At 48.9% G+C, this 25,731-nt stretch overlaps 1 protein-coding gene across 1 annotated transcript in view; it reads left to right on the forward strand.

Moving 5' to 3' along the window:
• Positions 1-25,731, forward strand: part of LOC133359558 (E3 ubiquitin/ISG15 ligase TRIM25-like) — a 30,922-nt gene that overhangs the window by 1,204 nt on the left and 3,987 nt on the right. Inside the window, exons 2-5 of the mRNA XM_061578002.1 lie at positions 8-103; positions 7,293-7,526; positions 23,132-23,154; positions 23,479-23,582. Coding sequence (XP_061433986.1) covers positions 8-103; positions 7,293-7,526; positions 23,132-23,154; positions 23,479-23,582 — 457 coding nt within the window. The remainder of the gene's footprint in view (positions 1-7; positions 104-7,292; positions 7,527-23,131; positions 23,155-23,478; positions 23,583-25,731) is intronic.

A 25,731-nucleotide genomic window follows, 5' to 3' on the forward strand; every position in this document is an offset into this window, starting at 1 on the left:
CTTGCAGGGTAGAGTCGGTGAGGAAATGCGAGCAGTGGAGAAAGACAGGAAAAAGGCGGAGGCGTCCGTGGGACAGATGAAGGCCACTCGCAAGGACGTGCAGGTACCGCGCATGGCCTCTGTGGCCCTGTGACCTCCACCCCGAGTAGAGTCTGTGACTCTCCCCTTGAGGATAACTCCGTAGATTCAAGTGAACTCTGGTAGGCTTGAGTCAGTGTGTAATGACTGTGCAGGACATTGCATTATTATAGTTATGGGTGATTGAAACGTAATTTTTTTTATGCAACGTTCTTACACAAAAAATTGTGTCTCTCGTGAGACTTCAATGCACGTCGCAAGATAACTTGAATGGCTTGCAATGGATCAGATAAAATAAAGCAGTATGGAGCAACGATTGTATTTAATTATAAACGAGACATTAAACGAGTGAAGACGGCGATAAAAAACGACAGGAAATCGGCTTTTGAATGCTAGAATTAACATAAGAGATGCGGCTATAAAGAAAGTGCAAGGAATGCCAGAAAACACTTTTGCTCGCATGACACGCACCTACCTCTAAAGCAGCACAACGTAGAGACAATTATTATTTAAAACGTTTTAAATTGAATATGCACGAATCATAATGTATTAGTGATTGACTCTTTTGATGTAGTACATTTTAATGATTCAGATCATTACGTAATTGAATCTACTTTTGATATGTCTTCAACGATATTGCTATGAGCCTGTTTGCGTTTTCGCATGCATGAGTTTGTTAATTCATTCGTTTCTCAATCCACTTGTCCTGGTGAGGGTCGCCGCAGCAGAATGTTGAGTAGGGCGGTCCAGACCTCCCTTTCCCTGGTGACAGACTAGCACTTACTGGGGAATTCCCAGGTGTTCCCAGGCCAGCCGAGTGATATAGTCCCGCCAGCGTGTCCTGGGTCGGCCCTAGGGTCATCGCCCAGTGGAACGTTCCCAGGATAGTTCCAGGGGGAGCTACCGGGGGATATCCTTACCAGGTGCCCAAACCACCTCAACTGGCTCCTCTCGATCTGGAGGAGCAGCAGCTCGACTGAGGCTTTCCCAGATTACCGAGCTTCTCACCTGATCACGGAGAGTGAACCCGGCAACCCTGCGGAGAAACCTCATTTTCGTCCCTCGTACCCACGATCTCATCCTTTCGGTCATCACCCAAAACTCATGACAATAGGTGAAGGTGGGAACGTAGATTGACCTGTAAAGCATAAGCTTTGTTCAAGAACTCACCTCCCGCTTCACTACCATGGAACGGTACAGTGCCTGCAACACTGTGGATGCCGCACCGATCCACCGTCCAATCTCCTGCTCCCAATTACCATCACTTGGGATAGAAACCCCGAGGTACTTAAACTTCTTCACAAAAGGCAGTTTCCCCCCCTCACAGGGAGAGAATAATCCAATGTCTCCCGAGAGTGAACCATGACTTCAGATTTGGAAGTGCTGATCCTCATCCCAGCCCCTTCATACCTGGCATCAAACTGTTCCAGTGCACGCTGGAGATCACAGACTGATGAGGAAAAGAGGACGTCATCTGCAAAAAACAGCGATGCCATTTCCATGCCCCCGTACTGAAAACTCTCCATACTTGGACTGCGCCTTGATATCCTGTCTATGAAAATCACAAAAAGGAGCAGAGACAAGTCGCACCCTTGGCAGAGTCCAACATCCACAATGAATGACATTGATTTAACATCAAGAATACGGACACAGCTCTCTGTGACTAGAGGGACTGGATACCACACAAAGGCGGCACCGGTACATCATTCTTCCGCAATACCTCCCACATGATATTACAGGGAACACGGTCATATGCTTTCTCCAAGTCTACAAAGCAAAAGTAGACTGGAGCAGTATACCCCCATGACCTCTCAAATATCTGTATGAAGGAAAGAGCTGGTTCATTGTTCCATGACCCTGACGGAATCTGCATTGTTCCTCCTGAATCTGAGGATCAACCAACCGGCAAGAAACTCTTCTCCAGCACTCTAGCATTGGCTTTACCTGGGACGCTGAGGAGTGTGATCCCTCTGTAGTTGGAGCAAATCCTCTAGTCCCCTTCCTTAAAATGGGAACCACGACTCCAGTTTCCCAATCCAGAGGTATTGTACCAACCTTCGATGCAACATTGCAAAGGCATTCCTACACTGTCTAGCGCGCTTTAAACAACTCTGGGTGAACCTCATAGACTCTAGTAGCTTTGCTGCTAAGAAGGCCCTCGACCGCCAGAGTGACTTCAGCAGCCGTGATGGATCAGATCCCCCCAGCTGTTTCCAGGGCTGCCATCTGAGATTTGGGCATGTCCACTAGGTTGAGGAGCTCCTCAAAGTGTTCCTTCCACCTCTCGACTATCTCCTTAGTTGTGTTCAATGTTACTGAGAACAGATGGGGCCACATCCCATATACCCTTCCTAATGTGTCGGATGGTTTTGTAGAGGTGATAGCTACTCATTATTCGGGGACCTACGGTATAGCGTTGCCTCCCTCGGTAAACGGTCGGAGTCAGGGAGAGGTGAGAGCGGATTGTAATCACAGATTCCCGCCAGACAAACGGCCAATGGTCAGATAAGGTGAAAGAGGATCCAAACGACAAATTGGGAAGAACCAATCAGAAGGGTCCACAAAGTAGCGTGAGATTGGACAAGCCCAGTCACGAACCAGTATAAAAGCCAGAGCGCTGAGAGCTCTGGCTCAGTTCTCCACACACGAAGACCGAAGCCCGGGCTGAAGAAGATAGGACCCTGGACCAAGCCTTCTAGCCCTTCTAAGGGCTGAGGCTCAGTGTTCCAGTGGTCAGGGGAGAATAAGTCCTGGATAGGCAGGACCCTGGGTCCAAGCCTTCCAGCCCTTCTATGGGCTGAGGCTCTGCTTGACCAGAGGTCGGGGACCCACCGAGCCAGAGGTGGGTCAGTTAGCCTTCCCTAGGTCGCAGCCGGAGGACGCTAGGTTATGCGGGTAGACTTGTGTGTAGGTTCCGCCAAGCAAGGAGGCTGTACCTCCTCAGGTTAACGGGTAAGGGGACCGTATACCCCTTGTGTGTTAGGGACTGTGTCTAAGAAAGACAATAAACAGTGTGTGCCTCAAAGGAGTTTATTCGCCCGTGATTCAAGACACTACAGTTTGACAAGATCTTTGAGGCTGCTTGGTATTCTCTCTCCATGGCCTCTCCAAGTGCCTCCCTTGCTCGGGATTTCGCTTCAGTAATTGCTACCGCTGCCACGCTCTTGGCAAGCTGGTACCTCTCAATCGAGTCGGGAGACTTTTTCCAAGCATAGCTAGGAAGCATAGCTAGGAAAAAGTCTCCTTATTCAACTTGTCAGCATCCCTCAGCACTGGTGTCCACCAGCGGGATCTAGGTTTGCCACTTTCACAGACACTAACTGCCTTCCAACAATAGCTTTTGCAGTCACATCCACAATAGAGGTCCTGAACATCGTCCACTCGGACTCAATGTCCATGACCTTCTCTGGAGTGCAGGAGAAGTTTTATGAGAGGTGGATGTTGAAATCTTTCTGCACTGGGTCTTCCGCGAGACGTTTCCAGAAAAGCTGCACTCTTTTGTTTTTGAAGGACGCAGGGTAGACGGCTGGATAGCGTCTGATTCAAACTTTTCCATGAAAACATTGGCTATCACTGGTGACAAGGGGGAGCCCACAGGGGTACCCTCATTCTGTTTATAGATGGTACCATTCCAGGTAAAGTAAGTGTTGGTGAGGCAATGCCTAACCAACGCAGGTACATCCGAGTTCAGTCCATGTTGGACCAAGCCTTCAATTATTGTTAACGTGTCAGGCACTGGGACTTTGGTAAACAGAGAGACCACATAAAAACTGACGAGAATATCGTCAGGAGACAGTACCATGTCTTTGACCATAGAAACCAATTGGGTTGAGTTCAATACCTTTGAAGTGGTCTTGCCAGTGAAGGGAAGCAGAGTATCTGATATAAAACGGGCTAGCTTGTAGGTAGGAGAGTTGATCGTGGATACTATGGGCCGTAGTGGGGTGCCTTCTTTATGGATCTTGGGAAGACCATATAATCTGGGAGGTCTTGCAGCCGAGGGTTTTAGAGAGGGACGTTTGGTTGGTTCGATTAGGGAAGTCGAACTAGTGATGATCTTGTTGGTTTTTGTCGTTAGGCTGTTAGTAGGATTACCTGGAATGACACCTTCTACAAACAGAACGAGGGTACTCCTATGGGCTCCCCCTAGGCACCAGTGATAGCCAATGTTTTCATGAAAAAGTTTGCATCAGACGCCATCCAGACATCTACCCTGCGTCCTTCCCTGTGGAAGAGATATGTGGATGACACTTTCGTCATTTGGCCACATGGCCTCCCAGCATTGAACCATTTCCTGGACCACATCAATTCCAGACACCCATCCATCAGATTCACAATGGAAGTGGAGAAAGATGGCAAACTACCATTCTTGGATGTTCTGTTTGAGAGGAGACCTGATGGCTCCTTGGGACATTCTGTTTACAGGAAGGCCACCCACACAGATTCCTACTTGAAACCTGATTCCCACCACCACCCGGCTCAAAATAATTATCTCATCAAAACGCTATACCACAGAGCTCATTGCATCTCTGACCAACACCACCTGACCAGTGAATTAAACATGTACATCTGGCCCTCAAGATGAACGGATACTCTGACCGTACTATCCGCAAAGCTGTTTCTCCCACCATACAGAAACAACCACCTGAAACTCCGATCAAAACCATCACGTTGCCATACATAGCAGGCGTGACCAAAAATATCTCTAAAATTCTAAACAAACATAAGATCCAGGTCCGATTCAGTACAGTACATAAAATCCGTGATCTAATCGAATCTGTGAAAGATGTCATTCCTGACTTGAAATACCCTGGAGACTATAAAATGAGTTGCATCTGTGGTGATTGTTACATTGGGGAAACGAAACGTCATGTCTCTGATCAAGTCCGCGAGCACAAGTCAGATCTGAAACACGGCAAAACTGATTCTTCCGCCATTGCTGATCATTGTTACAACGCTGTGGGCTCTCATGATATTGTCTTTTCCGAGACCAAGGTGCTCTGCCAACCCTATGGCTACCATCAAAGGTTTGTGCATGAAGCCATCCAGATATACAAACATAGACATAACTTCAACCGTGATGATGGGTACAAATTGAGCAATCATTGGAAAGATGTTATTAACCATGTAAAAAAGATTTAGCTACGCATATTTGTACCATCTTATTTGACAGGTACTAGTCTATTTTACTGAGTTGTTGACATCCACCGCGTTTAACAGTGCTGCTATTGTTTGGTTTTGGAATCCAACATTGGCCGTAATCCCTGTGGAGGTGCTTCACTTGGACCTTCCCTTCTAGCCCCGGCCCCCCACCCTCCCAATCCCTGACTGCCACATTTAGATAAGCATCTCCCCCCTCCCCTTAACCAGTATTTAAGATATTGTCTCTTGGATTTCTCTTCACTTGATACAGTATATTTGGCTGTGATGGTCCCACCTAAAGACGGAGACTTGTGTTGCCTCCGAAACGTCATGATTTAATTTAGTTATTTTTCATTTATTTTTATTTTATTTTATTATTATTTTTTGCATTTGTGACTTTACCGAAACAACCTAAGAGTATGAATCCGTGCAGTCACGAAAGCTTCAAATCTAGAATTACACATATCAGCATCCTCGTGTTCGAACATGGTGATCATTATTGACATTCCGTTACTATCGCAGAATTCCAGTAACATCTCACCATTCGGGTTCAGATCAGGGGGGACATTCCCTCTAATCATGCCTCTCCAGGTTTCTCCATATTTTCCCACGTGAGCATTGACATCGCCCAGTAAGACTATGGAGTCGGTAGGCGGCACGATCGAGCATTGCACCCACCATCTCCAAGAGGGCTGATAACTCTGAACTGATGTTGGTACATATGCACAGACAACAGTCAGAGTTGTCCTTTCTGAGACCCGACGTCTCATTGAGGCAACCCTCTCATCCACTGGGACAAACTCAAACTGAACAGCACAGAGCCGGGATTTTGAATATCCCCAAACTCGCCCGGGGCCACTCGCCAGGGGTTCCTCCAGAATAGGAGAGACCACCCCCAATCGAGAAGTTCGCGTCCATTGCCAATACTTTGTGTGGAGGTGAGACCAACTATATTTAGTCGGTACCTTTCCACCTCCTCCACCAGGGCCGACTCGTTCCCCTCCCCCCCCGCCAGTGAAGTGACATTCCACGTCCTAATAACTAGTACCCATTTCCAAGGTTCCGTCCAACTGAGACCATCCCACTCCCTGCAATACTGGCATCGCACACAGCCCTCACCCTTCGTCCTACAGATGGTGGGCCCAGAGGACGGCGCCATGTAGCCATTTTGGGCAGGGCTGGCCACCAGGAGCTTCTCGGCGAACACCACCCCCAGGCCTGGCTCCATGGGGTTGTCCTGGAATACCTTGTCAGGGTCAGGCTCTCTGATTTTAGTATTTTTTAACCATTCATAAAGGGATGTTGTTGTCTGGAACCTCTGCCCAGACCTGTTAACCAAGGCAGATCCTACCAGGAATACAAGACTCCAGACGACATAGCTCTGAGGGTCATTGGAACACAAAAACCCCACCACCACGAAAATGTTACGAGTATCCAAAGTATCCAATGTCATGCAAATCTTGCTGTTAAAGTGGGCATCAAGTCAGCTAGTGATAATAATTCACACAACATCTCCATGTTGTGGAGAATATTAGTAATACAACCAGAAAAGCAGATCATTGGTCTCCATCAAATATCTGAGTTCAGAGTGATTTGAAACGATAGAGGGAGGGGAGAGATCCCAGCTTATGCATGGAGGAATGGACATTCCAATAACGTGAGGTAGTTTTAATAACATATAATTTTAATAAGTTATTAGTCGTTAATTTTCTCCATATTTGTGCATAAAATATCTCAGTTGTATTGACAGATATTTTTTTGTATGTTTGTTTTAGGTGGGTACATTTGTTTTAGGAATGCATCTTAGGTCAAATTATGGGACCGTATGGAAAATTATGTTTCGATTTACAATTTAATGTTTCACTTTGTGATGTGTTTATTTCCGCAGAAGAATACAATTTTGCTTTTTATCTTACTAACCAAATTATAGATGTGAACATCCTAGATTCTTAAACAGTTCACTGAGATGTGGAGGCAGGGCAAACTAGGTTTGGAGTAGCCAGAAAAAAATATGACTTTGGTATGTATAGCATTGAATATGAAATGATAGCATCCATCGTACACCCTTGCAGGATTGCATGGTACAGACCAAGGCTCGCATCTCAGGCGAGTTCACCCGCATGAGGGCGATGCTGGATGAGGACGAGAGGACAACTTTGTATCGCGTGGACACGAAGGGGCACGAGCTGCTGTCCCAGATCGAGGAGAACATCGCTCATTACGAGCACAAGATCAGCAAGCTCCAGGCAGCAGCCACGCGCCTGCGAACTCTGCAGGAGGAGAGGGACTCGCTCGCGTTCCTGCAGGTAGAGTGAGTAGGCATCACCCCACCTGGCCACCATTGACCACTGTTGCCTCCACAGTGGCGATGTTTACACACAAAACCAGGTACTCCTTTCAGGCTGAGTCGACCTTGGGGAGGCCTAGGACCCATTCAGATTATCGTCACTGGTGTTGGTCTTGAGCAGGAATCGAACTCGTGTCGCCGGGTTGGTAACGCAGTGCGCTTACCATTGCACTACCACTCCCCCCACACTAACTTATACGCGCACACACATATGCGCGCAGGTGCACACATCTTATATATAAAAGTCTCTGCGCGCTCGCGCTTGCGGGGGATTTGGCTCTCGGACGGTGGGGTTTAAGACCGAAATAATTTGCCAGCCGGCATGCCCTAAGCCCTGTGGTGGGAATAGGCTATTCCGTTTTCACGTCCGTAAATTTTAAAGTCGTTTAATTAACGAATTAGTGGCATTCTTATTTTAATGATTTACTTATTGCGCGACATCGACCGTATCAACTCATGATAATTGCCTGGGGGGGCGGACCCTGCCAAGTGATCGCGTTCACTCCAACTCACGGGGGACATTTTATTTTATGCGTTTAACATGGAATAAATATACACATCACGTTGCCGATTTCTCTTCACAGTGTGATGTCCTCTTTCCCCCCACCCCAATGCGTGCAGTTACTGCTATAAAGTCCTTAGATATTAATATCATATTATTAAAGCGCTTACATAGTATTATTCTGCCTCGGGTGGGAGGATGGTGGGGGGGGGGGGGGGGGTAGCGGCCCAGCCCGCAGCCTGGCAACGTCTCACCTCCTCCGGCTTGCCAATCTAGGCGAGCCCGCGGGCTCTGCACGGGACGAGGCGTCACTATGCCAATGTAAAGTACAATTTTATTACATCTTTCACTAAGAACAGGTTTATTGTTTACTATCATTAAACAAATAACTTTACAAATAATACTATTATAATGTTCATGTGCAGAAACTACATGTGTGTCCCTAAAGTCGATGTCTGTGTGTGTGGGTCCATGTCTGTGTGTAAGTCCATGTGTGTGTCTGTCTTTTTCAAACGGACAACGCCCCATGTGTGTGTACGTACAAGTGTTTGTGTGTCAGTCCATTTGTGTGCGTATCATTCGCTGTGTGTGTGTCTAAGTGAATGCGTGTGTGTGAGTTTATGTGTGTGCATGGCTCTATCTGAGTGTGTAAGTCAATGTGCGTTTGTGTGTCTGTGTGTCAGTCGATGTGTGTGTGTTAATCCATGTGTGTGTATCTAAAGTAGATGTCTGTGTGTCACAGTCCATATGTCTATGTGTGTGTAGGGCAATGTGTGTGTCAGTCTATGTAGGTGTGTGTAATTCCATGTGTGTGTGTCTTAGTCGATATGTGTGTGTGTATGTACATGTGTGTTTACGTCAATGTGTGTGTGAGTCCACGTATGTCTGTGTGTGAGTCCACGTATGTCTGTGTGTGAGTCGATGTGTGTGTGTGAGTCGCTGTATGTGTGTACGTCGATATATGTGTGTGTAACTCCATGTGTGTGTACAGTGAGGGAAAAAGTATTTGATCCCCTGCTGATTTTGTACGTTTGCCCACTGACAAAGAAATGATCAGTTTATAATTTTAATGGTAGGTTTATTTGAACAGTGAGAGACAGAATAACAACAAAATTCAGAAAAACGCATGTCAAAAATGTTATAAATTGATTTGAATTTTAATGAGGGAAATAAGTATTTGACCCCCTCTCAATCAGAAAGATGTCTGGCTCCCAGTTGTCTTTAATACAGATAACGAGCTGAGATTAGGAGCACACTCTTAAAGGGAGTGCTCCTAATCTCAGCTTTTTACCTGTATGAAAGACACCTGTTCACAGAAGCAATCAATCAATCAATTTCCTAACTCTCCACCATGGCCAAGACCAAAGAGCTCCCCAAGGATGTCAGGGACAAGATTGTAGATCTACACAAGGCTGGAATGGGCTACAAGACCATCGCCAAGCAGCTTGGTGAGAAGGTGACAACAGTTGGTGCGATTATTCGCAAATGGAAGAAACACAAAATAACTGTCAATCTCCCTCGGCCTGGGGCTTCGTGCAAGATCTCACCTCGAGGAGTTGCAATGATCATGAGAACGGTGAGGAATCAGCCCAGAATAACACGGGAAGATCTTGTCTGTAGGGTCAGCTGAAGGTTCGAGTTGCCAAACGTCAGCCTCGAAACCTTAAGGACTTGGAGAAGATCTGCAAAGAGGAGTGGGACAAAATCCCTCCTGAGATATGTGCAAACCTGGTGGCCAATTACAAGAAACGTCTGACCTCTGTGATTGCCAACAAGGGATTTGCCACCAAGTACTAAGTCATGTTTTGCAGAGGCGTCAAATACTTATTTCCCTCATTAAAATGCAAATCAATTTATAACATTTTTGACATGCGTTTTTCTGGATTTTGTTGTTGTTATTCTGTCTCTCACTCTTCAAATAAACCTACCATTAAAATTATACACTGATCATTTCTTTGTCAGTGGGCAAACGTACAAAATCAGCAGGGAATCAAATACTTTTTTCCCTCACTGTATCTAAAGTGCATGTCTATGCGTGTGTGAGTCCATATGTGTGTGTGCGTGTGTAAGTCCATGTGTTTGTGTGTATGAGTCGATGTGTCTGTGTGTGTCAGTCCATGGGCGTCTGTGTTAGTCGCTTTGTGTGCATGGCTCCATGTCAGTCAGTGTAAGTCAATTTATTTGCGTGTCTGTAGGTCCGTGTGTGCGTCTGAGTGAATGTATGTGCTTTATTGACCTGCTCAATGCCTATGATACCATCAGTAGGCCTGGCCTCTGGGTTGTTCTTCATGCTTTCGGAGTCCCTCAAACTTTGCTCACGATCCTTTAAGACCTTCATGATGGTGAGCGGCCCCACGTCAAACTACGTGGCCGTCAGAGCCATTCCCTCTACACTTTGGGGTGTGACAGGGATTTCCTCTGCCTCCACATTATTTTACATATCTTTTGACCACGTAGTTCGTGAAGCCTTCAATGGCTGTACCCGAGGAATTACCATATGGTAAACATACAATGGGAGGCTGATCGATGCCCACGTGTGGTCAAGGGATGCCTCCCTATTGCTCAACCATGTTATGTATGCCGATGCTCTGGTGATTGCTGCTCACTGCTGCTGAACCTGGAGCTTGCCACTAAGAGGTGGGGCCTTACCATCAGCCCCACCAAAACTAAGCACCTGCCTGGGTATTTTGTACCATCGAACAATCAACCCCCACAACTCACAATTGGTGATGCGGCAGTTGTGGAGAGATTGCCGAGATTCCCATACCTGGCCAGTGTGCTCATGACCGTCTCCGGTTTAACAGCAGAGGTCTCACTCCAAATCAGTCGAGCGCCATTAACTTATCATCGGCTGCGTTACGCTGTGTGGAAGCTACCTGGTCTCTCGCTCCGCATGAAGCTCCAGGTCTTCTCGGCCACGGTAATTCCCTCCCTTCTCTACGCTTGCGAAACGTGCACCCCCCTAATGGGACATCTTCGCCGGTTAGAAACATTTAGGCTGGCCTAATAACGATCCAACTTGGGTTTAACCATATATGTGTGTGTGCATCTAAGTCAGGGGTCCTCAAACAACGGCCCGCGGGCCACATGCGGCCCACCGAGGGCATTTATCCGGCCCATGGCCACTAATTGGGCTGCGCTGGTGAGCACTAATTGGGCTGTGCTGGTGAGCACTAATTGGGCTGCGCTGGTGAGCACTCATTGGGCTGCGCTGGTGAGCACTAATTGGGCTGCGCTGGTGAGCACTAATTGGGCTGCGCTGGTGAGCACTCATTGGGCTGCGGTGGTGAGCACTAATTGGGCTGCGGTGGTGAGCACTAATTGGGCTGCGCTGGTGAGCACTAATTGGGCTGCGCTGGTGAGCACTCATTGGGCTGCGGTGGCGAGCACTGATTTGGCTGCGCTGGTGAGCACTGATTGGGCTGCGGCGGTGGGCAGTGATTGAGCTGCGGCGGTGGGCACTCATTGGGCTGCGCTGGTGAATGGTTCAATGGGCCAATTGACTGGACTTGCCCCCCAGGCCTAAGGCTGCCAGCCCTCCCCTGGCTGCGCTTGACTGGCTCTCCCTCCCTCAGCTCCCTCACTTGCCCCTCGGCTCCACTCCCAGTGATATTCCCGTGTGCTGAGTAAATGATAGAGGGGTAATAACAGAGTGATCTCTGGAGGGGCTGCCTGCTGTTTTCCCGTGCTGGTCAGTGACAGACAGCCGAGGAGTAGGAAACCCAATTTAAATGACAGTAAGTGCATTTAAATTCTGATTGCTATTCAATTATATGAGGTTATATGTTGTATGTTGTGTAAGCCCCGGTTCATACTGTTACGGTCTCTGAGCAGTGCGAGTTCAGCCATATGCTTGTATGGCTGAACTTGCATTAGATTCGGAAGAAAAAAGGCACATGTGCCTTCTTTTTTCCTGCAGTGGAATCGGATCGCATGGGTCTTCTTCCCCATGCGATCAGATTCCTATGCGAGTTCGCAGATCGCACTGCGATCTGTGAACAAAACTGCAGGTGTAATTAACTTTTTAATGGCACCCGCACCAGTGTGAGCCTGGGATAAAAGCGGAGTTCCCCCAATCAGACTGCATTGATGGGCAGTGCAGTCTGTATGTCTCTGTGTGGGCAAAGTTATTGCTGGTATATTGTTTTTGTAGCGCTGTGTATATATATTGGTATTTTACTAATAGCAATTTTGACTCCCTAGGAAACAATGATGTCAAGAAAAAGAAAAATTGACTCGGAGTGTAGGATATTCAAAAAACAGTGGACTTATGATTACTTTTTCATGCAGTACAAGGAAAGAGCTGTGTGTCTGATATGCCAGAATATAGTGTCTGTGTTCAAAGAATACAATTTACGTCGACACTATGAAACTCAACATAAAGATAAATATGATTGGTCGGAGAAGTGAGAAAAGATAAAATATTAAAACTGAAAAACACATTAACAACTCAGCAAAATACTTTTGTGAAGCAGAAGCAGCTAAATATTTCATCACTGCGAGCAAGTTTTCAAGTTGCCAAGCTAATAGTGTGCACTGGCAGACCATTTGTTGAGGGAGAATTTGTTAAAGAATGCATTATTTATGTTGCTAAAGAGATGTGTCCAGAGAAGGCCGATTTATTTAGTACGGTGAGTCTTTCAGGACCTACACGTACACGGAGGATTGAAGAAATGGGAGACAATTTCCATCAGCATTTGCAAAACTCCACAAAAAACTTTCCTATTTTTCCTTGGCACTCGACGAAAGCAATGATGTTCGTGATTCTGCACAACTTCTAATTTTTATTCGTGGGACGAATGACTTTCGAAGTCACAGAAGAGCTTGCTGCACTGCAAAGCATCAAACGAACAACTACAGGAGAGGATATCTATGAAAAGGTTTGCCAAACTGTGAATGGTCTGGAGCTGAACTGGGCTAAACTAGCCAGTGTGACAACTGATGGTGCTCCTAGCATGGTGGGGTCTAAGAAAGGAGTAATTGCTCGCATTAACCAAGAGATGGACAAACATAACCATTCTCATCCAATAGCCATACACTGCCTCATCCACCAACAAGCGCTGTGTAGTAAATCACTGAAGTGGGACTCTGTTCACTTCATTAGAGCTCATGCACTAAACCACAGACAATTTCAGGAATTTCTGTCTGAGCTAAATGTTGACTATGAAGATGTTCTGTACCACACAGAAGTCCGTTGGCTGAGTCGAGGGAGAGTTTTGAAACGTTTCTATGACTTCCACAGATTACAGCTTTTCTGTTTTCAAAAAACAAAGAAGTACCAGAGCTCAATGATGCAGAATGGAAATGGCACCTTGCCTTTCTGACAGATGTAACAGAGCTACTCAACAGTTTCAATGTGCAACTTCAAGGAAAGGGGAAGCTCATCTGTGATATGCAATCACATGTCAAAGCATTTGAAGTAAAATTAGGCCTCCTCATCAAACAAGTGAAGGAGGAAAACTTCTGCCATCTCCCCACAACTCAAAATCTGTTAGCGGAAAAACCATTGGTTGCATTCCCAAACAAAACATGTGTGGATTCACTGCAAAAATTGCTAAATGAGTTCCAATTTAGATTTAAAGAGCTTCATCTCCATGAACAGGACATACAGCTTTTCCGTAACCCATTTTCTATTGACATTGAAAATGTGGATACAATTTACCAAATGGAACTGGCTGAACTGCAGAATTGTGACTCTCTGAAAGACGCATTCAAGTCAAGCAGCCTTCATAATTTCTATGCATTTCTCCCCTCTGAGACATATCCTCATCTCAGGAACCATGCACTCAAAATGGCAACCATCTTTGGCAGCGCTTATGTCTTTGAACAAACTTTTTCCAGAATGAAACATTTGAAATCTCCAACCAGATCTAGACTAACAGATGCACACTTGCATCACTTGTTACGACTAGCAGTGACAAATATGGAACCGGACATTGACCATCTCATTAGCCAAAAGCAGGCCCATAGTTCCCATTGAAATACTGGCAAGTTTGTTGATTTAACTTTACTTGTTATTCATTTTAAATATTGTATTTGTTCCCGTTTTGTTTCTTCACTTCAAAATAAGATATATGCAGTGTGCATAGGAATTTGTTCATAGTTTTTTTTAACTATAGTCCGGCCCTCCAACGGTCTGAGGGACAGTGAACTGGCCCCCTGTTTAAAAAGTTTGAGGACCCCTGATCTAAGTCGATGTGTTTCTATGTGTGCGGCTCAATATCTGTGTGTAAGTCCATGTGTGTGTCTGCCTTTTTCGCCCGAGCAACGCCGGGTACTTCCCGCTAGTTCCTTATAAGGGAAACAATTACCAATGAGTAACAATTGAATGATTACCAATCTATATAATTACAATACCCCCCTCCTTGCCTCGAATCACTGCACCTGATTGAATTGAATTAAATGATGACGTCACCCTGAGGCTGTTCTATTTAAGAACGGAAGCAACAGGAGAGCTTCACCATTCTTGCCCGATGAAGCTGATTGTAATTATCAGCGAAACGTCGTACTCAAATTTTTAAATGCTGTTGATCCTCTCTTCAGCACACCGGTGGGCTAAAGAAGTGAATTATTTTGTCATTTGAAAACGTGACACATTTTTTTACTGTTTGGCCGTGTCGGGTGGTGGAGGGTTACGACACATTTATAAATAACGCGATCTGACCCATAAACCTATATTATAAATAATATTAGTTGTGTTGTAGTGCAAGGTAGACCTTCACTCTAGATATTTATCAGACTTAATTACATAACAGACTTCAAAGAGAAAAGACAATTCCAATTTTTGTCAGCAGAGAGAGAGGCGTTATCCCATGAATCCTCGGGTGTGGCTGGAGGTCCAAAGTCTCAGTCTGAGAGCAGATAATTAAAACTTTAAACAAAACAAACCTTAATCACGAAAAATATTGGTGGCGAAAGCTCTCCTACTATTTCTACGTGTTAAAATGGCTTCTCTATCTCTATGCCCTGTACAATACAACTACTTTGGTGGGTGGAGGAGTCCCTCGACCCCATGGTTATAACAAAAATGTTTTATCCCAGCGACGCTCGGCACACACCATGAGTAGTCCCCCCCACTAGTGTGTAATAAAGGACTCTCTCTCAGATGTCGATCTCCGTTGTCCTTTATTGGGTTCGTAGAATCTCCGTACCACGGCGTCTCGCTCAGGCCCGCGTCCCGCTCGACGACCTCTCCACAGCCCTCGGCTGCTCCGTTATGCAGGCTCCCTGCTGTTCCACTATGCAGTCTCCCTGCTGCCCCGTCAGGCGATTCTTGCAGCCACACCGCTGCCCCGCTCTCTAGCGTCACTGCTGCCCCTTTCACAGCTAGCCTCTCACTGCCCCGTTAGCTCTCTAGCGTCGGACACCGATGGCCGTCGGTGTCGACGTCTCCCACCGCGTGGCAACCGCGCCACACTCTCCGTCTTGCCCAGCGTGGCCTCCTCGTATTTCACTCCGTCTCAACTCCCCTTTCCCCTTCCGGTTCTCTCCCTAAATCCTCTCCCCCACGTGACCCTAACTCCACCCACTCCCCACGTGACCCAGACTCCACCCCCCCTCAATTCTTGCTCGCATTACACGACCCCCCCCCCCCCCCCCCTCTAATGAAAACCCAGCCGTCCCCGGCTGCAACAATTACAAAAAATATATATAGTGCGAGCAATATTGGAACCATCTGGCATCACTGGACAACGAAGAGTATAAAACGATAACAAGAACAATAACAATCAACGAAAGGAAAGGGATTTGGAACACGTGCGGGTCGCCGGCCCGTCTCGAACGGGCGGCGGTACCCCCACGGACCGAGAACGCGACTGGGTCTTAAGATCGACGGGAGTAGAACCGCCCGCCGCTTTTGGAGGCCCGTCAACGCCAAGGCCCCGTCCCCCAGGGAGACCCAAGTCCGGGGTCTCCGGCAACCGTGTCTGTGGTGGGGTTGGAAGGGCAGCGGGGCCAAGTGGCCCCATCGCCGTGGTAGGCCCACCCAAAGCAGGATTCGCCACATCCGCCTGCGTCACGGCTGGTTTGTCTGCAGAAGGCACGACAGGCGCGCTTGCAGAGTCAACAGGCAAGGGCATAGGTGCGTCGGGTGCAACAGACACAGCCTAGACGTATGAACATACCAGCGCCGCGATCCGAACCGAACCCGTGCGGATTGCGGGTTAGGGACTTCAATAAGCTTAACCGGCCCCTGCCATGGTTTGTGAAGCTTAGGGGAGGTCCCTGGCCGCACCTGCGGGCAGTGCAGCCATGCCATGTCCCCCACTCGCCAGGGGCATGTACCGGTCGAGCGTTGGGCGCAACGCTCGTTTCGCGCCTGAGACTTGGCAGTAGCCAACCGGGCCCCCTCCCGTGCCTCGGCGACGCGTCGAACCATGTCCTGAATATATTCGGGGAGAGGTTTAACAGGACCCTTCGCCCCCGTACTCAGCTGCACTTCCACCGGCGGCACATTCTCGCAGCCGTACATGAGAAAAAATGGAGAATACCCAGTGGACGCATGAGGCGTCATCCGATACGCGGAGAGTACCCCAGGTATATGGAAGTCCCAATCCGCTTGTTTCTCGTCAACCGTGTGACATAGCATGGCCGACAGCGTCCGATTAAGGCGTTCCACCATGCCATCCGTCTGCGGGTGGTATGGAGATGTACGAACCTTCTTGGTTCCCAGAGCAGCGCACACTTCCGCCAACAATTTGGAAGAAAAATTTCGCCCCTGATCCATGAGTAGCCTCTCCAGCGCCCCCTTGTCCATCACATATCCAAATAGGAAGGCGTCCGTGATAGACGCCGCCGACTGGTAAGGGCCAAGCCATAGGCCAGCGTGAAAGATATTCTACCCCGACCAGAAAATATTTATTACCCCTAGCGGACGGCGGGAAAGGTCCCAAAATATCCAGCGCCACCAACTCGTTGATTCGAGACACTTGTATAGACTGCACCGGCGGCACGTAAGGGTTTTTAGGCGGCTTCCGCCGGGCACACTCGGGACACGCCCGAATGTGTCCGACGACATCCGTCGTCATGCCGTGCCAGAAGTAGTCACGCTGTAATGTTAACAAAGTCTTTTGCACCCCGAGATGTAACAAAGTGTCGCCGTGCAGAGTCCGAATCAATTCGTACCATAGCGACGATGATACCACCAGACGCCAGCGGTCATGCAATCCCTCTCTCCACATGAGCAACCCATCCCAGAGAGCGGCCCCCGGCGTCCCACCGAACAGCAATTTCCCCGCTCCCTTCGCAGCCCGACTCCGTAAAGCCCCCAACGAGTCGTCAAGCAATTGTTCGCGAATCCATACCGAGCGCGGCAGGTTCAGAACCCCATCGGCCGGTCCTGGGCACACCGGAGCCCCAGGCATCTCGACAGCTGACACGACAGGCCGAGGGGGTAGCTGAACCGGCGTACACCTATTCGTACCCAACGCGCAAGCGCAAGGGGACCCCTGCGGTAATCTAGAGAGTGCGTCCGCATTCGCGTGACGCGACCCCTTCCGATATTGTATGTCGAATGAAAATTCCTGCAGGGTCTCCAACCATCGTGCCAATTGGCCAGACGGTTGGTCAACCCTCAGGGCGTATTGCAGAGCCGCATGGTCCATGCGCACAATAAATGACCGGCCGTAAAGATACGGCCAATATTGGCGGAGAAAATGGACAATAGCCAACAATTCGCGGCGAGTGACGCAGTAGCGGGTTTCTGCCGGGGACAGTACACGGCTACCGTAGGCTACCACGCGCTCCATGCCGCCTTTGGACTGTGACAGAACGGCCCCAATCCCAGTGTCACTAGCGTCCGTATCCAGAATAAACGGTCTATCGAAATCCGGATAGTCCAATGTCGGCGCCGTCGCCAACCGATCGCGTAGGCCCTGAAACGCCGCTTCCTCTGGCGGACCCCGACTGAACCTCCGACCTTTACACGTAAGGAGGTGCAAGGGCCTAGCGATCATAGCAAAGTTTGGGACGATCCTGCGATAGTATGAGGCGAACCCCAAGAAGCGACGGACGTCCCCAACCGAGGCCGGGGTTGGCCAGTTACGGACGCACGCCGTCTTCTCCGGGTCCGTGGCCACCCCGTCCGCACTGACTATGTGTCCCAAATAACGCACGGATCGTTGCAGTAGGTGACACTTTTTTGGTTTGAATTTTAAATTTGCGGAGCGCATCCTAGCAAAAACCGTCTCCAATCTCTGCAAATGTTCGTCAAATGTGCGGCTAAAGACGATGACATCGTCCAAATAAATCAAACATGTCTCCCACTGCAGACCCGTTAACACCAGCTCCATCAACCGCTGAAAGGTGGCTGGAGCCGCATTCAAGCCCATCGGAAGGCAATTAAACTAAATCAGTCCCTGCGGCGTGCGAAAAGCCGTCTTTTCCCTCGAAGACTCGTCAAGGGGAAGCTGCCAGAACCCCGAAGAGAGATCCAATGTTGAAAAAAACTTCGCTCCAGACAAGGCATCGAGGGAATCATCCATACGCGGAAGTGGGTACGCGTCTGCGACGGACACCTTATTCAATTTACGAAAATCGACGCAAAATCGCAGTTTCCCATCCTTCTTTTTCACAAGGACCACCGGCGCGCCTCATGGACTGTTAGACGGAGATATAATATCAGCGGCTAGCATGTCCTCCACTGCCCCGCGAACCTGATCCCGCTCCGTCGGGCTCAACCGATGCGAGTTCAACCGAATCGGAGCGGCATCCCCCGTCTCAATGTGGTGGGAAAGCAGGGAGGTGCGTCCCAAGTCAAAATCATCCGAGCTGAACACGTCGGAATAACTTAGCAACAGCGCGTGAAGCGCGGACCGCTGCTCCCTGGTCAGGGACGAATTCTCCCCGCATAACTCGGCAACCCAACGGTCATCCTGCCCCGTTGGCCCCGAAACCCCCCCTACCCTTTCCCGGCAGACCCGGTTGTCATGGGTCGTGAACGCGGTTGTGACGTGAGCCACAACCGTTCCGGACGGGACACTGACATTCTCTGCACTCCCATTTAGCACCTGTAAGAATGGGGGCTGGCCCGGCCGGACAATTGTTTGTGCCCCAACCAGCGCCGAGCCGCCCGTTATAGCCGTGGATGGCGATAACAGAACCCCCGCCGCTCCCTCAACGCCAGGTACTGGCTTCCGATATCTCAACGGGATAAGCATCTGCGAACCAGGTGGAATGTCAACAGATACCTCGGACAGCGCCTGCACCTGGCAAACAGGGGCAGACCGGCCCCATGGCGACGGTAGGAACGAAATTTTACGCCCCCCCGGTAATTCAATGCAGTTTTGATCAATCCTTATTTGAATGGGCATTTTTGCCAGGAAATCAGTCCCCAACAAACAGGGCACCGCGAGGGACCTAGAGATCAACACGGTCCCTGAAGCCGACACTCCCCCGATGGTTATGTTGGCGTCCACCTGGCCCACAATGCCCATACTTCCCCCATTCGCCGCTATGCATGAATCATAAACTGCTCGCACTCTCCCTGGCGGAATGCCCAAAAGATGAAAAATGACTTCCGAAATAATGGTCGCGGACGCACCGGAGTCCACCAAAATACGCACCTCGACCCCCTGAATGGAACCCGGTACCGTGGACGACCCCGTAGCGGCCGCAACTACCCTGCGTGCCAATCGGCGCCATTGCATCAGCGAGCGACCCGGGTCAACTGGAGGCACCTTGTTGTTAACGACACACGGACCGCGCGGCGATGATGATGCATGAGGTGACAGGCCTTGCCGGGTGTCTGGTGCGCACCGACTTGCCTGTACTGGTGGGTCTTTTCGTGCGGCGTCCGTGGTCGCGGCCTCGTGCTGGGGGCGGCCCCGGGATGCGAGCCCAGCAGTCCCTTGTGAAGTGGCCCTTACGGCCGCAGCGGAAGCACTCCACATCATTTCGACGCACGGCACCCCCCCTGTCCCAACGCTCCCGCGCCGGCGGCGCGGACCTCAGCCCTGTCCCCCCCCGAGCAGGCCACTGGGCGGAGGCGGCCGTAAACTCCTGCGGACCCTTGTCGTCAGGAACGTAAATCGCCTTCGTAGGATCCCACCCCGTAGCACCGCCTTTCAACGACGGGCCCCCCCGTCCAAGCCGACGCCTGCTTCCAGCGTCGGAGATTAAATTGAGCGTCCAAGTACTTAGTCACAGCACGGGACGTCAATTCATCATGGCTGCACACCGGCATGGGGATCCCAAGGTCTCTAGATAATTCGAGCATCTTGCCCAACACGAGGGGCTCCAACAAATCGGGCTCCGTCTCGGGGTATGCCGCCATCGCAAGTTCTAGAACTGCGCCTCTGTAGGCCACCGGCGATTCATCAGGCGCCTGCTGGCGCTGAATAAATCTCCGATGGGCGTCGTCCGGAGGCTCGTACGCATCCGCCATCTCCTCGAAGACACCCTGCAGCGTCTTCTTCTTGTCGGCCTTGATGGAGCGGAAGAACCGGACGGACTCGTCGTCGAGAAGTGTTGATAAGACTTCCAGGGCCTCTGCGTCCGTCCACATGGCGGAGCGTACGGCCGCTTGAAAGTGGCAGGCGAATGCGCTCCAATCGCCGCCGATTGAGAATTATTTGACCGTTGTCAAATGACGGCTGCGGGTTCTTGCTCCTCCGTCCTCCTCCGATAGTGACACGCGCGGCAGCGACAAGATGGCGTCGCTTTGCAACGTGTGCAAGATGGCGGCTTCCCGCGGCGGAGGGCGCAAGATGGCGGGTTCCCGCCGTTCTTCCTCGGCCACGCCCAAGATGGCGTCTTCATGCCGCGTGGTCGAGAAGGCTGACGGCGACGGCAAGGCCCCGGCCCGTTGTTCCTTGCCGGGCCTCCCCGAAGTCGTTGCCGGCGTGACGAGAACGCACAATTGCGCCAGTACCGTCTTCAGCGCCTCCAGTTGCGCCGCCACCTGTCGCCATCCATCGTTAGCGTCCAGTCGCGCGGGTGGGCCCACCGAAGTGGCCACGTCCTGCACGGCTGGAACCCCGCTCGTCCCCGAAGATGGTGCAGGGACGGTCTTCTTCCTGAGCTGTTTTGACATGCCGTTTCACTTCTGACACCAATGTAATAAAGGACTCTCTCTCAGATGTCGATCTCCGTTGTCCTTTATTGGGTTCGTAGAATCTCCGTACCACGGCGTCTCGCTCAGGCCCGCGTCCCGCTCGACGACCTCTCCACAGCCCTCGGCTGCTCCGTTATGCAGGCTCCCTGCTGTTCCACTATGCAGTCTCCCTGCTGCCCCGTCAGGCGATTCTTGCAGCCACACCGCTGCCCCGATCTCTAGCGTCACTGCTGCCCCTTTCACAGCTAGCCTCTCACTGCCCCGTTAGCTCTCTAGCATCTGACACCGATGGCCGTCGGTGTCGACGTCTCCCACCGCGTGGCAACCGCGCCACACTCTCCGTCTTGCCCAGCGTGGCCTCCTCGTATTTCACTCCGTCTCAACTCCCCTTTCCCCTTCCGGTTCTCTCCCTAAATCCTCTCCCCCACGTGACCCTAACTCCACCCACTCCCCACGTGACCCAGACTCCACCCCCCCTCAATCCTTGCTCGCATTACACATGCACAAACACTCACTGCCAGCACGAGGCTGACTCATTACATCTCGCGAAGGATCGCTCCACTGAAAAAACATTGTTCCGTGATTAAGTTCGCGTTTTACGACGAAAACTGCCTGTACATTTAGAAAGGCGGCACATGCAAGGTATCACAAAGAACATAATAACGCAACTTGCATTGTCAATACAATCTATCGGCCATATATTTTATTGAAACAAGTCCACCAACGTGAATTTGTATGCTCTAGTAAAAAATATAACTTACTACTGAATTTCCAAATAATGAATAAACGATTAACATTTTGACTTTAAACTTTCGTGACTGCAGGAATTCATATTCTTTGGTTCTGTCGGTAAAGTCACGTAGATAGAAAAATAAAAATGAAGTGTTTTGTTTATTATTATTTTATTTTTATTCTTTTTATTTTCATTAACTTTATTTTTATTATTATATTTCTATCTACGAAACTTAACACACAAATCCTTCGAGTTAATAAACGGTTGGTAATTTATACAGACGTTGGCACTACAACATCTAACCACATGGTCCTGTAATATACAGATTTAAGTTACTTACCGCTAGATTTAGTTAATTCATGTATCCAAATGTCGATCAACCAAGAGTAATGCTGAAAAGAGAAGAGCTTTTAACATCACGAAAGCCACAGGCATTTATTATTTGATCAGTCTCGGAAAGTTTAAACCAATCCGAAGATTGTCTGCTTCAACAAGTGTTCACCCTGGATAGAAGTTTTTTTTTTCATTAGATCGCTTAAATATAAAGGTGTCGTTAAACCCGCCACCACCCGATACAACCAATTAGATTTGTCACGTAAATATAAAATGCCAATAAGTTACTAGTTCAGCACACCATTGTGTTGGAGAATAAACAAATAACCTTTACAATTGGAGTACAACTTTTTCCAGTAATTACAACCAGCCTCATCAGGTGACCGTCAGAATTGTGGAGAAATTCTCCTGTTTTGGTCTTCGAGGAATAAATGTGATGTCATCACCCTGAGCCAATCATGTGCGAAGCCCAGAGTGGGAAAGGTGAGTTAATGTATGCATATACATGACAATGGATCTCGATTATTAGTTGGGCTATTCATAGTTAATCAATATGTAGGTACGTTACGTATGTACATTACCGACTTTTGGGCCCAAAATTGTATCAAAAGTGGGCTTCTCTGAGGTTTTTAGGCCCAAACAATTTCCCAAAAATTCTAAACTTTTGACAAAGGTAACACGATGCAGTGGAAAATTATTTCCAATCACTGCCACTCAATGTCGAGTGACACGTACGCCTATTGCCCGTGGCAACGGTTTGAGAGGCCACACCTTGCTGATGAGAACCATCGAGTCCAAACGAGTCCACGGCTTTGTCTTGATTACAACCAACAACACTGGGATAAGCAAATGGTTGAGTGCAGCCTCATCGCGTCTACCAATCACCGTGTGGTTAATGTGGCTGGAGGTAAACTGATTCGCGCCCCCTGTGTCTGACTCCTGCAGGTTCACCTGAAGGAGACAAACCGGTATGGACTCATCAACTTGCACAGATTAACACACGGGGTGACGCCTTGTGTGGGACATGGACTGCATGACGATGATGAGTGTAATGATGCTGTGTACCACGATCTGTGATGCTGTGTTACTTTGTGTGTGATGATGCTTTGTAAGACACTGGCTGTGTGTGATGATGCGATGTGTGATGATGATGATGCTGTGAGTGGTGATGCGGTGTGTTGATGCAGTGTAAGACACGGGCTATGTGTGATGGTGCTGTGAGTGGTGATGCTGTGTGTTGATGCAGTGTAAGACACGGGCTGTGTGAGTCACTGCTGGTTCTGGTGTCATAGGAGAGACGCTCAGAAGGAAGCTCCACACTCATCTCTCAGCAAAAAAGACATCGCCGTGATGAGCGCCCTGCAGGGAGCTGGGGTCAACCTGCTGGCATTCATGTGTGAGTTCCACGGACTCTTACCATCTGTGCGTGTGTGTTATTGCGCGTATAATTGTGCTTGTACAAGTATGTTGTGGAGCGGTAGTGTAGTGGTTAGCACACTGCGCTATGAACCTGGTATCCTGGGTGTGATTCCTGCTCAAGGCCAAAACCAGTGATGGATCATCTTAACCGGTCCTGGGCCTCCCCGAGTTCGACGCAGCCTCAAATGAGTACCTAGTGCGGTGTGTAAACATCACATCACCTCTGGGGAGACAAATAGGGCCTGACGTGGTGCTGACCCCGTCGTGTGCCATGCGGGCCTTCATAGGTGCTTTCTAACAGCACTTGCCCCAAACGTCTAAGGATATACGGGGGTATCTTTGTCTTATTAAAAGTATATAGATCTACATTGAACTTCTTTTACACCAACCGTGCTAATCGGAGGTGTCTGGTTGTATGGATGAGCGACAGTGAGTACGGATATCCAGTGAAGATTGGATGTATTGTGCACTGAGCTACAAAACATCATCACCAACAGGCTATTCATGGCTAACATCAGTGGTGAGTGGATTTAGAACCAATTTTGGATCCCTCCTTGGTCCACCCAGCCTTAATGAGTACCTAGTACATCTTGTAAAGTTCACCACTGCAGACACAAAGGCTGCCTGTAGGATTTGTACGGTTCAATGATAAAGACTATAGATTTTAGAACAAGGAATCTTATCGTTGATTGTTAATACCCAAGGATCACACATCCAGACTAAGACATAGGAGTCTTAGGCTTCATGTTAACATTTTGATGCACAGAGAGTCAAACTAAGGCACCTTTACAATTCTTAGCTTCCCCAGTTAATGGCTGAGCCTCACAGAGCCAGACTAAGGCATAACCTTGGTTAATATTGCCTATCACCGCACTGCACGTGCAAAGATAAACATTACGACTGTAATGTATTCATTGGACAATATATAGCACACATGAGTGTATTTCACTATTACATGAGCTCCATTGATATTACACGTGTGTATTATCCAGTGAGGATGCTGTTGGCCAAAGCAACCATTGTAGCAGATTAATATATGACAATAAGTCTTCCCTGTAATGGATGTCATCATCAGACTCGAGAAAGACCACATCACCATTGTGATGCGTAGGGTTCATTGTTAATGCTGTAGGCTCATAACCAAACTAAGGCAGCCTACCGATTCGCATTATTCATTCATAATGCTTGAAGCTGCTTTATCCCTTCTAAGGCACAGTAAGGATTATTGGGGTTCAAGGTTAATACCCGAGGCTCACAGAGCCATACTGGGGAATCACTGTGGCTGACCATGTGTATCAATGTGCATATATAGCGTTGTAAAGGACGGACTTCTAAACTTCTTTATGGCACACACTGTTTATTGTCTTAATACACAGTCCCTATCACACAAAGGGGTATATGGTCCCCTCACCCGTTACCCTGAGGAGGTATAGCCTCCAGACCTTGTACAGCTCCACACTCACGCTTACCTCATATTCTAAGGAGGTACAGCCTCCGGACCTTGCTGTCTATCTAATCTTCCTGCTATCCCAGCGTCCTCTGGCTGGACCTAGGGGAGGCACACTGACCCACCGCTGGCCCGGCGGGTCCCTGACCTCTGGTCGCTCAGGGCCTTCGCTCTCACAAGGGCGGGAAGGCTGGGAGACAGGGTCCTAGCTATCTAGGACCTAATCTCTCCCAGACCACTGGTTACACTGAGCCCTAGCCCTGATAAGGGCTGGAGGGCTTGGTCCAGGGTCCTAGATGTCTTCGGCCAACTTGGGTTTTCGTGTAGCAGAACTGGCCAAGAGCTCTCAGCGCTCTGGCTTTTATACCTGTTCGTGGCCGAGTTGTCCAATCCCTGGCCACCTTGTGGAACCTGCCGATTGGTCTTTCCCAATCTGGCGTTTGGATCCCACCTTACCCTATTTGACCCTGACCGTTCTAACGAGCGGGAAAACCCTGTTTATGATCCGCTCTCTCACAGCTTGCAAACAGCGAGTAGTTTTCACCACTACACATACATACACATACATTACGATAGCCCTTGTATTGCAATACCTCTACATTAATATACAGCACACACACGAGTGCAAAGGAGTTTTACATGAGCTCTATTAACACTACTCTTTTGTATTATTGAATGA

The sequence above is a fragment of the Lethenteron reissneri genome, chromosome 65 (assembly GCF_015708825.2).
Source record: "Lethenteron reissneri isolate LAM-NWPU_2019-01 chromosome 65, ASM1570882v1, whole genome shotgun sequence".
Lineage (NCBI taxonomy): Eukaryota > Metazoa > Chordata > Hyperoartia > Petromyzontiformes > Petromyzontidae > Lethenteron > Lethenteron reissneri.